The sequence below is a fragment of the Dermacentor albipictus genome, chromosome 1 (assembly GCF_038994185.2).
Source record: "Dermacentor albipictus isolate Rhodes 1998 colony chromosome 1, USDA_Dalb.pri_finalv2, whole genome shotgun sequence".
Lineage (NCBI taxonomy): Eukaryota > Metazoa > Arthropoda > Arachnida > Ixodida > Ixodidae > Dermacentor > Dermacentor albipictus.
The window spans coordinates 218556896-218568910 of record NC_091821.1 but is presented as its reverse complement, the minus strand read 5'-3'; the positions used below and the strand labels follow the sequence as shown (position 1 = coordinate 218568910).

The 12015-nt window shown below is 49.8% G+C and overlaps 1 protein-coding gene across 1 annotated transcript; it reads left to right on the top strand.

The window, feature by feature from the left end:
• The first annotated feature begins 9111 nt into the window (after positions 1 to 9111).
• LOC139054225 (piggyBac transposable element-derived protein 4-like) lies at positions 9112 to 11535 on the top strand. Its single transcript, XM_070530909.1, has one exon. It carries the CDS (start codon positions 9620 to 9622, stop codon positions 11387 to 11389), a length of 1770 nt encoding a protein of 589 aa, XP_070387010.1. The 5' UTR covers positions 9112 to 9619; the 3' UTR covers positions 11390 to 11535.
• Positions 11536 to 12015: the final 480 nt, after the last annotated feature.

Sequence of the window (12015 nt, the reverse complement as noted above, 5' to 3'; positions counted from 1 at the left end):
TTGCTTAAGAGTGTAGTCTGTGGTCAACCCGCCGCCGGTTCCAATCCAGTTTCAGAGAGCGCGCTGGGTCCCGGGCCGGTTGCAGATCTACCTCAGCCACAACAGGATAATCGTCGTATGCTTTGCTTGCGTTTCCTTTCTTTAAAACGCCGCGCCCGCTACTTTCCTGTCGAGAATGCTATGTCATGCTGATAACGCGCATGCCGTTCGTTACTGGAAAGTACTGGGCTCACTACTTTAAAGGAAGCAGATGAGGCCAAGACAGATGACGATTATCGTTATGTGGCAAAAGGGTGCAATGTTGCTTAAGAGTGTAGTCTGTGGTCATCCCGCGGCCGGTTCCAATCCAGTTTCAGAGAGCGCGCCAGGTCCCGGGCCGGTTGCAGATCTACCTCAGCCGCAACAGGATAATCGTCGTCTGCCTTGCCTGCGTTTCCTTTCTTTAAAACGCCGCGCCCGCTACTTTCCTGTCGAGAATGCTATGTCATGCTGATAACGCGCATGCGGTTCGTTACTGGAAAGTACCGGGCTCACCACGTTAAAGAAAGCAGATGAGGACAAGACAGATGACGATTATCGTTCTGTGGCAAAAGGGTGTAATTTTGTTTAAAAGTGTAGTCTGTGGTAATCCCGCGGCCGCTTCCAATCCAGTTTCAGAAAGCGGGCCGGGCCCCGGGCCGGTTCCAGATCTACCTCAGCCGCAACAGGAGTCGGTCCACTTCCTTTCCACCCCTCACAGGCCAGAGGAACCTGCCCACCGCACTACAACAGGTGAGCTGGAAAGCACGATTGCTATCGCTCGCTAAAGAAAACATGAAGCTAAGAGCACAACCCCATTAACAAAACCTCGAGATCTCGGAGCTCAAACAACCGCTTCAAATCATTCTCCAATAACTTCCCCAACAACAGTATAGCTCCCCAGCTTACCCCACTCAAACAGCCAGCACACATAAAGAGGCGCCCCTATCCCCTCCATCCTCCTCGCGCACGGCATCACCTGCGCCCAACCCCCAGCTCCTACTAAGCGCAATGCACAAGCAGAGACTGAAAATCCTACCCCTATCGTCACCGCGCCGCTGATTGCCTTAACTGTAGCCATACAAACCAGGCAGGCTAGCCTCACCTCAATGCAAAAAGACAACACAGCCTGGATCGCTAACATCGTCAACAGGTTGACAGCGCTCGAGCAGCGCCAGGATGCACAAGAGGCCACCACGGCTCAAATGCAGGCCCAGTTTAATGGGCTTCTACTCCCCAAAATGACAGGACCGTAACCGGTCGAACACCGTTCCCTCACCCCGCCAGCACAACATAGCTGCACACCGTAACAGGATACTTACATATGTAAGACAGTGGAATTGTAGGAGTTTCCGTTCGAAACGAATCTTACAACACCTGCAAACCCTTCCGAATCCCAACACTACCCCCATAATCACCTTACAAAAAGTCTTTAAAACGCCGCGCCCGCTACTATCCTGTCGAGAATGCTATGTCATGCTGATAACGCGCATGCCGTTCGTTACTGGAAAGTACCGGGCTCACCACGTTAAAGAAAGTAGATGAGGACATGACAGATGACGATTATCGTTGTGTGGCAAAAGGGTGTAATTTTGCTTAAGAGTGTAGTCTGTGGTCATCCCGCGGCCGGTTCCAATCCAGTTTCAGAGAGCGCGCCGGGTCCCGGGCCGGTTCCAGATCTACCTTAGCCGCAACAGTATAATTGTCGTCTGCCTTGCTTGCGTTTCCTTTCTTTAAAACGCCTCACCCGCTACTTTCCTGTCGGGAATTCTGACATGCTGATAACGCGCATGCCGTTCGTTACTGGAAAGTACCGACCTCGCCACATTAATGGAAGCAGATGAGGCCAAGACAGATGACGATTATCGTTATGTGGCAAAAGGGTGTAATGTTGCTTAAGAGTGTAGTCTGTGGTCAACCCGCCGCCGGTTCCAATCCAGTTTCAGAGAGCGCGCTGGGTCCCGGGCCGGTTGCAGATCTACCTCAGCCGCAACAGGATAATCGTCGTATGCCTTGCTTGCGTTTCCTTTCTTTAAAACGCCGCGCCCGCTACTTTCCTGTCGAGAATGCTATGTCATGCTGATAACGCGCATGCCGTTCGTTACTGGAAAGTACTGGGCTCACTACTTTAAAGGAAGCAGATGAGGCCAAGACAGATGACGATTATCGTTATGTGGCAAAAGGGTGTAATGTTGCTTAAGAGTGTAGTCTGTGGTCATCCCGCGGCCGGTTCCAATCCAGTTTCAGAGAGCGCGCCAGGTCCCGGGCCGGTTGCAGATCTACCTCAGCCGCAACAGGATAATCGTCGTCTGCCTTGCCTGCGTTTCCTTTCTTTAAAACGCCGCGCCCGCTACTTTCCTGTCGAGAATGCTATGTCATGCTGATAACGCGCATGCGGTTCGTTACTGGAAAGTACCGGGCTCACCACGTTAAAGAAAGCAGATGAGGCCAAGACAGATGACGATTATCGTTGTGTGGCAAAAGGGTGTAATTTTGCTTAAGAGTGCAGTCGGTGGTCATCCCGCGGCCTGTTACAATCCAGTTTCAAGAGCGCGCAGGGTCCCGGGCCGGTTCCAGATCTACCTCAGCCGCAACAGGAGTCGGTCCACTTCCTTTCCACCCCTCACTGGCCAGAGGAACCAGCCCACCGCACTACAACAGGTGAGCTGGAAAGCACGATCGCTATCGCTCGCTAGAGAAAACACGAAGCTAAGAGCACAACCCCATTAACAAAACCTCGAGATCTCGGAGCTCAAACAACCGCTTCAAATCATTCTCCAATAACTTCCCCAACAACAGTATAGCTCCCCAGCTTACCCCACTCAAACAGCCAGCACACATAATGAGGCGCCCCTATCCCCTCCATCCTCCTCGCGCACGGCATCACCTGCGCCCAACCCCCAGCTCCTACTAAGCGCAAGGCACAAGCAGAGACTGAAAATCCTACCCCTATCGTCACCGCGCCGCTGATTGCCTTAACTGTAGCCATACAAACCAGGCAGGCTAGCCTCGGAAGGATAGTCTGACGTAACGCCCGCGCGCGCGCGCACGCTACGTCACGTCGGCGAAAACCGGCGGTCTCCAACGCGCCCCGACGGGCCCGGCGCCGACATGGCTCCTGAGCCATTCGCGCGTCTAAGTCGGCGGAACTCTCGCACCACAATGCATTGCGCGCGAAGAAAAAGGCGCCAACACAACTCCGCAGACGTTTTTTGCGGACGGCGCGCGACTTGGCGAACCTTCTGCGCATGCTCCGGAGATAGCAGCCTTCGGCGCGCGCGCAACCGACGTAGCGTGACTGACATGGCTCCTGAGCCATTCGCGCGTCTAAGTCGGCGGAACTCTCGCACCACAATGCATTGCGCGCGAAGAAAAAGGCGCCAACACAACTCCGCAGACGTTTTTTGCGGACGGCGCGCGACTTGGCGAACCTTCTGCGCATGCTCCGGAGATAGCAGCCTTCGGCGCGCGCGCAACCGACGTAGCGTGACTGACCGCGAACGACGCTCGCCCGCGCGCCGATAACGTCGGACTATAAACGGGCAGGCCGTTTATAAACGAACCGGCCGAACGAACGCGCCGAACAATCATCTCCGATCGCACCCCAGATTTTCGACGATCGCCGAGTGTGTTCGCCGCTACCGTTGTTCTTTTGAGTGTAGCCTGTTTTTGAGGGCACAAGTTCGCCCAATAAAACGCTAGTTTCTATAATCACAGTTTTGCTGCCTTCTTCACCGTAACTACTACATGACAATAAAGCATTTGAGCAGACGATTAACCAACACGAAGTATTTCACTATGCGGAATGCAAAAAATAATTCCAGTATCTCCAAGCGACGGAAAGCAACATTATCTTGGTTTTGTTCAACTACGTGGCATTTCCATATTTTTAAATCTTGGTGCATAATAGTTGGGACACCCGCTACAATCACTTGCGAACAACGCAGGAGAATACCTCTAGGCTGCTGCAAAACTCTTGGAACCTATCATTTACATACTGAACTACCCAAAATAGCGGGACCGTAACCAGCCGAACACCACACCCCCCCTCCCCCCTCCCCCCCCCCCCCTCAGCACAACAGGGAGCGTAACGAGATACCTGTAAGGCAGTGGAATTGTAGGAGTCTCCGTGCGAAACGACACTTACAACACCCGCAAACCCTTCCGAATCCCAACATTCCCCCCATAATCGCCTTACAAGAAGCACAGAAACTTTGTAACTACACCACGCATGAACGGGAGGGAACGACACTCCCACGGATTGCCATACTCGTCCATTGTAACCTAATGGGTACGGACCATCCCCTGGAAGTGAACCATATACAAACGCATCTTGCCAAGCTTATCCTGAGAACTCGAAAATGTGGCCGCCTATTCCTTCTCAATACATAGGGCCCGCCCAAAGGCCACGCAGTCCCTCTACTAGCAGCCCTTCGGAAGGCCCTTTCCATTAGCGGCAATCACCCCCTTATAGTGGTCGGTGACTTCAACGCCAACCACACGAGTTGGGTCTACAAGAAGAATTGCACAAGAACAGCACTTTGGACATTCATCCAGTATGAGGGCCTGTCCCTCATCAATAATCTAGATCACCCAACTAGAATAGGCAACAGTGCCAAACTTAAAACCAGTCCAGACCTCACATCCACTAAGAACACAGCACACAGTCGCTGTACAAACACATACAACTCTTTCGAGAGCGACCACTATATCACAGACACAATAATTTTGCTCAATTCACTGATTTGATCTACTCGACGCCCCATTGAAATTGTAAACTGGGATAAATTTTGACACATTCGCAATTCAGCTCCGACACCAATGACGATCTTGACACATGGACTCAAAGCATCTCCCAGGACGTGGTATTAGCTACCTCCGCAATCCCAGACACCCCCGTCACGGACATCGCAGACAGCCGCCTCCTTCACATGTGGGAGTGCCATGCCAGCCTGCAAAAACTATGGTTATCCGACAAACATAAAAGAACACTCACGCTACAGATTGCAACACTGGCTAAAGAGATGGAAGCCCATGTGGGGCAGTTGGCAGCCAGCAATGGGGCCAGCTATGCGACCGCATGAGCAACAATCTCGGCCTTAAAAACACCTGGACATTTCTTCGCTGTTCACTGGACCCAGGTCATACCAAGAGCAACCAGCGAAAAAATGTCAACCAACTCCTCCACAAACTCCCCCTACAGGATGAGGCCCTGCTCAAAGCCCTCAAGGAACAATACCTCCCTACAACTACACGCACACCACTCCCCGACTACCGTGGCAACCCGAACCCAAATTAGACGCAGACATCTAGCCATGGGAAATACGAGCAGCCATGCACAAGCTCAGAACGACATCAGCTCCAGGAGCAGACAAAATCACTAACAAGATGCTCTGGAACCTGGATGAGCCCTGTATCCAGGCCATCACAGACCTCTTCAACGAGTGCTGGCAAAATGGAGTGCTCCCAGGGCAATGGACGCATGCCAAAATCACCCCCATCCCTAAACCAGGGAAACCTTTGGATCTCAAAAATCTTTGACCGATCTCTCTAACCTTCTGCTTAGGGAAACTTTTCGAACATGTGGTCCTAGGCCGCTTGCAGGAACACATGCACGAACAACAGGGATTCTCTGACTCCATAACTGGATTCCACAGCCATCTCTCCACCCAAGGCGTAATGTTACAGCTCTCACAAGAGGTACTACACCCCAGGAACGCTAAGCTCCCCAAGGCTTTCGACAACGTTTACCATTCGGCCATTATGAATGCTCTGTCGAACCTTAATGTAGGGAAACGTGCGCACGCACGTGGCGGGCTTCCAACTACGCAGCAGAGGTACACCTCAGGGCTCAGTCCTTTCTCCATTACTTTCCAGCATTACACACATTCCCATGGCGAACGCCCTCACAATTATCCGCCGCCTCCCATTCGTTCTACGCAGATGACAATACACTCTGGACATCCAGTGGTAATGTCGGCGAAATGGAGGAAACAGCCCAGGCTGGTGCGAACATCATCGCGGCGCACGCTGTGGTGGTGTGCCTCACCTGCTCCCCAACTAAATCAGAACTACTTCTTAAAAAGACATGTTTTTTGCTGCAAGTTAACACACTTCGTTCGCCTAATATTCCAGTCAACATAGAGAATCAACAAGTTCCCGAGGTTGATAAAGCCCATATACTGGGCGTCATTATTCAGAACAACGGCTAGAATACTGCCACTATTACTTAGCTCACCAACACAGTCCACCAGCCCGTGAGACTGATCCGACGAATTGCGAACCGCCACCGAGGGATGCGGGAACACGATCTCCGCCGCCTTATACATGCCTTTGTGAGCAGTCGAGTGGTATGCACCCTTCAATGCCTGTTTCTTTCCAAAGCGTAGGAAAAAAGTAAATGCACTAATCAGGCTAGCCTATAAGACGGCCCTCAATTTTCAGAGAAAATGCGTTCTGAAGCGTCAGCGTACCTATAGCGCAGTTCAAATCGCACGCCCTCCGATTGAGGAGTGGTGGCGTCATGGTCTCATAGCGACGTTGCGCCGTCGGTGAGTAAAACGCCGCCCGCATACAGCACTACGTCTTTTCTGCGCAAAACGCAAACGAGCGGCCAGAAACAGAGCCAAGACAGAGCCAACAGCAGTGCGAAAGTGTAACTATAGTGGCTAGCGGAAGGGAAAGCGCGCGACGATAAGCTGGTTATTTTCTGACGCCAAGCAAGCAAAGTGACCTCACGCTTTCTGGGAAAATGTTCTTTTGGTGTACGGCAACACTAAAGCCACTGGGTATTTGAAAATCTTGGCTGCAATATGAAATGCAATATTTACTCTAGCTGGTTATTACAAATTTTCCGAAATGAAATTTCAAAATTTGTTGCTATAATCGACTTCCTTCATTTGAGTAAGTTTGCCATACTGCGGCACACTCAATAAACCTCAGGCGCTGTATCTATAATCCACGATCCATGTGTAATGCCAGGTGCCTTGCGGCTGCTTCAGCTTCTTACAAGTGCGCAAGCGCTGCTGACACCAGCCTCTTGGACTGTCATGAAAATGGGATGACACTGATACCAACTGCGGCTCGCGCACCGAGCAGGTTGCATATAGCACTTCGTGCGTTCTGGATGGAGGCGAGAATGAAGTTCCTGAAATGGAAAATTACCCTTTCATAAAGCTTCCTCCAACTTGAGTATTTCTGCCAAACCGATTTTACTTTCTTCAAAACCATAACACCTATTGCATCATGCTCTTGGTTATGAATGGTTTCTACGCGAATAAATAAAAAGTATTTATGGGGTATTTTATTGCACAAGCAACTAAATATGCATATACATGTGAATCATGCTGTTCCTGGTCTAAAGTATCTAGGCTGTACTGTTGTCATTAATGACCGTTACACATAAAGGTGCTCATTGTTAGACTGGCAGGTTGTAATACATTCTTGATAAAGTATTCACGCAAATTAAAGATACTGCATAAAGAAGGCGAGAAAAAAAATACAACTGACATCTTCATAAAACTGACAACCTTGAACTCTTACAACAAAGTCGCATCGAACAAGAAGAATACCTTTGTAATATCAGATATTTGTTATAAGTGTACAAGCCGATATCTGGGGGGAAACATATTCACGTTGGGTCTCCGCAAGGGAAGCGCGAGCATGGTGCGCTTCTGTCTGTCAATCAAATGGTCTGTTGTCGATAATGAAGGCCTGTCGGCAGCCTGCCATGCCGATCATGGAAGGCAGCACAGTGTAAGAATAGGTTAGGCGAGAGAATGGCGCGGAGGCGATGCTTCATGCGGAGGTGAATTAAGTTCTGGTTAGGAGACCCCCCCCCCCCCGACAAGTGGTGTGCGAAACTAGTGCCTGCCTAAAGCCCCTCCATCCATGCCGGTCTCGCTCGCAGCGCCTGCACTTGTGAATGTGCACACATGTTAGCGCTTCGATCTGCTTCGTTGTTTAACGTACTGGTGTGCTACATGATGGGAAAGTGCTTTGTACTGTACTGCAGCACAGGTTATAGGTCCTGTAAAGTTATCGCTTTTTACACCGCCGCACGACCAAGCCAGGCTTAATGCATAAAGATGTGCGATCCCTCGCAAAGACTGGGTGCTGCAACGCACAGACCGTTTGTGAATAACATTTCGCTCCTCACTTTATATTGAAAACGTGGTCCGCAGCTATTGATGGCCGCGTTCTGATATCAGGCAACAGGAGAGCGGGGCTTACCAGGGATGCTCTGTGAACTATCTTTGAAGGAGCGCCGAGTTACCCGTCAAAGAGAGTCCTCGCATGCAGCCAAGGTGACAGACTTGCCGTACAGCTTCCTCTACGTCTATACGCAGAACCAGCAGTGGAGGTACCAGGTTTCAAACCCTGACAGAAACACCAGTAGCTCAGAACGCCGACGGTGAAGTCAACGAGAGCAGTGATATCAAGGCAAGTGACATCTGCACTTCGTCACCATTTGAAGAAACGTTCGGCGCAGCATCAACTTTGTGCCTTCCAACATCATCCTGGGCCATGCATCGCATCGACTCAAAAGGGTTCTGTGACCTCGTGTTCCACGCCTCTCTGCAACGCACAAGTGATGGTGCGTGTGTGCTTTTTAACCAAAAGTCTGTGCACGTTAAAAGTGACATGGCTGTGCAAGTGTACACATTCGGCAAACCGGTTGAATGCAGTGCGCTAGGCATAAATAATTTTGCTGTGTCAATTTCCCAAGTTGAGGATGTTCTAAAAACCGTTACACACTTGCAGCGGAGGACCCAATATGAAAGACTTTCCTTCTGTGGCTCCTGAATGTGCTTTCATTCACTGTCAGAGTAAATGGAGGCATAAAAGGTGCCCACTGCTGTTACCTGCCGGAGATATATGTTGTGCATGCAGTAGCCTATCTGATACTTTCAGAATCCATGCCGACCGGCAAGCTGCTCGAGCAAAACAGCGGAAACCACTGAGGTGCATCAGGCTGTCTGTGTCACCTGCCAAAAAACAGAAAGTTGACGCCTTGCGTCGCGCAAGGGCTGTCTTGCAAAAGTCACAGGCACGGCTACTGAAGCGCAACCGATTGATAACTAAACAACTTGAAGAGAGCAAAGATGAAATAATGAAATTGCAGGAGGAGGATGTCAAAAAGAAACTGCAAGCTCTTAACATTCCACCAATGCAAGGTTAGCGCACAACAAAGAATAGGCGCTATACAGATGACTGGCTACTCCTATGCCTTTTGCTAAACATCAGGAGCCCCACTATTTACTCATTCTTGTGAAGTAATAGCATATTGCCCATGCCATACACATCCACCATGAGTATATACACATGGTTGGGCTGAAATGTGGTTTTGATGAGAATTTTGTTAACCCCTTAACCGTTTTGGACGAGCTGTGCTCGTCCTTGCCAGGCCGTCCCCAAACCGTTTTGGACGAGTGTAGCTCGTCCGCGCTGAATACGTTCTTCCCTCCAGCGTTTCGGACGAGCGGCGCACGTTTGTGGCGTAGCTTGCATTTTTACTCGACAGATGGCAGCACTGACCGCTTAATTTCTTTTTCTTCAACCGCGTAAACTTTTTTTTTCGTAGGGCAACCTTGGTTTTAAAATGGCATCCAGTGGAGGCGACACGTGTATTGCTGGCCCGTCTTCTCGGAAACGGCGCTTTTCTTCGTCGTCATCTTCGTCAGACGATGGTGATTCAGACACTGATGTGTACATTGTTTCAGGGAGCGAGGATGACAGTGATGATGTTGTACTCAGCAGCTCTTCTGATGAAGAAGATGATTGCTCGGAAGCGAACTTTGCGAGCGCGCGTCAGTGGATGAAGATCGACGTCACGAACATTCCTACACGACCTCCTCGGTTTCCTTTTCTGGCAGTTCCCGGTAAGACGTTCACTATAAGCTCGCCTGGTGACTTGCTTGAATATATTCAGCGTTTCCTCGATGATGAACTCATTTCAATGGTGGTCGAAGAAACTAACCGCAATGCTGCTGAGAAGGTGAAGGGCTGCGGTCCGTGTGAGCATAGCCGCGTCAAAAAATGGGTGCCGGTGACTGAGGAGGAGATGTGGGTGTTTCTTGGTCTCTTGCTGTTGCAAGGAATTGTGCAGAAGCCACGACAGGATTGGTATTGGTCCAGGAACAAGCTCTTATTCACACCTATTTTCGGAGAGGTGATGAGTGGCAACCGGTTTCAGCTCCTGATGCGGATGCTGCACTTTGCTGATAATTCCAGTATCAGCGACCTTAGCAGTCACCCGCAGCCGAAGCTGCACAAGATATGGCCGTTTCTGGTTCGGTTGTTGAAGAACTATCGCTCAGCCTACGTACCGGAGCGAGACATATCCATTGATGAAAGCCTTATGCTCTACAAAGGAAGGCTTGGCTGGGTACAGTACATTCCCCTCAAGAGAGCCAGATTTGGCCTGAAATTTTTCATGCTTTGTGAGGCGTCATCGGGGTACGTGTGGGATGTTATCATCTACACAGGAAAAGGCACCAACCTCGGCACACCAGCAAATGTCGACCCTACGTCTCCAATGGGAACGAAAGTGGTGATGAAGCTTCTGGAGCCCTTGCTAGGCAAAGGCTACTGCCTGACCGTAGATAATTTTTATACGTCACCAGAGCTCGTCGACCTCCTCCTCCTGAACCGCACAGATGTCTATGGCACAGTCAGAGCAAATAGAAAAGACATGCCTCCCGAATTCCGCACACAGAAGCTGAAAAAGGGAGAGATCCAAGCTTACCAGCGCGGTAAGTGTGTCGCCCTCCAATGGCGCGACAAAAAAGTAGTGACTGTCCTGAGCACTGTGCACAGCGCAAACATGGAGACGTTCAAAGACTCGAAAGGGAGGGACGTGACAAAGCCAAGCATCGTGCGGGACTACAACCACACAATGGGCGGTGTCGACAAGTCAGACCAGATGCTGGCGAACTACCCTGTCCCCAGAAAACGGCAGAAAATATATTACAAGAAGATTTTTCGCCACTTGCTTGATGAGTTGACATTTAACTCCTTTGTTTTGTATCAAAAGGAAGGAGGGAAGATGAACCACCTCGACTTCCGCCTCGCCCTTATTGAAGCAATCTTCAATAGGTACCTCGACCCCGCGCGAAAGATAAAGCGTGGCCGGCCTTCTGGCGTACTTGATCCCATACGACTTCAAGAGAGGCACTTTCCAGCTTACATCCCTCCAACCGAAAACAAGGCAACTCCAACCAGGAAATGCTTCATTTGCTGCAAAAAGCAAGGAGACAAAGGCCGGAAAATTAGGAAGGAAACACGATTTTGGTGCAAGAGCTGCAACAAACCGCTATGCGTGATCCCTTGTTTTGAGATTTACCACACCGTCCCAATGCTTCCTCGGTGAAGCAATCAACTTTTTGTCACCACAACTCAGTGAAAGAGTTAAGAAATCGGTGGCTGTGGTCATTCTTTAATTTTTATTGTTCATTACCAGCAGAAAGTTCCTTTTCTTTTTTCTGAGAAACAATAAACTTGAATATGCTACTTTGACTTCGTGTTTGCTTTAAATATTTTTTTAAGATCGAATACATGCTTTTTATTGCAATAATAATCGAAATCAGGAATAAAAAAAATAAGCAGTTTTGTGGAGAAATTCGTTGATATAAAAAAACGGTGAAGGGGTTAAAGCTCTCAAGGTTAAACTAGGAGTGAAGACATTTTCAGCACAGAGGGATGCTGATTTTAGATAAAATGCAGGTCAGGAAAGAGATGACTGTAAACTCTGCTTTTGGTGGGCAAAGTAATGGGCTGGCAGACCGCATTCTAGTGTTTGCCTTTGCACCTTTTGCCGACAGTTATTTACAACCTGTAGCAGTGTTTGCTTCAAAAGGAGCAACAAAGGGGACTGTCCTTGCACAGCTGTTGCTGCAGTGCATTGTGCACTTCGAGCAGGCAGGAATTTTTGTTGATGTTGTAGTCTGCGATGGTGCATCTACTAATAGGGCCATGTGGAAGCAGCTCAGAGTAAGC

Excerpts from the sequence above, each read along its gene's own strand:
- LOC139054225 (XM_070530909.1), top strand. The coding sequence starts at position 9,620 with ATGGCATCCAGTGGAGGCGACACGTGTATTGCTGGCCCGTCTTCTCGG.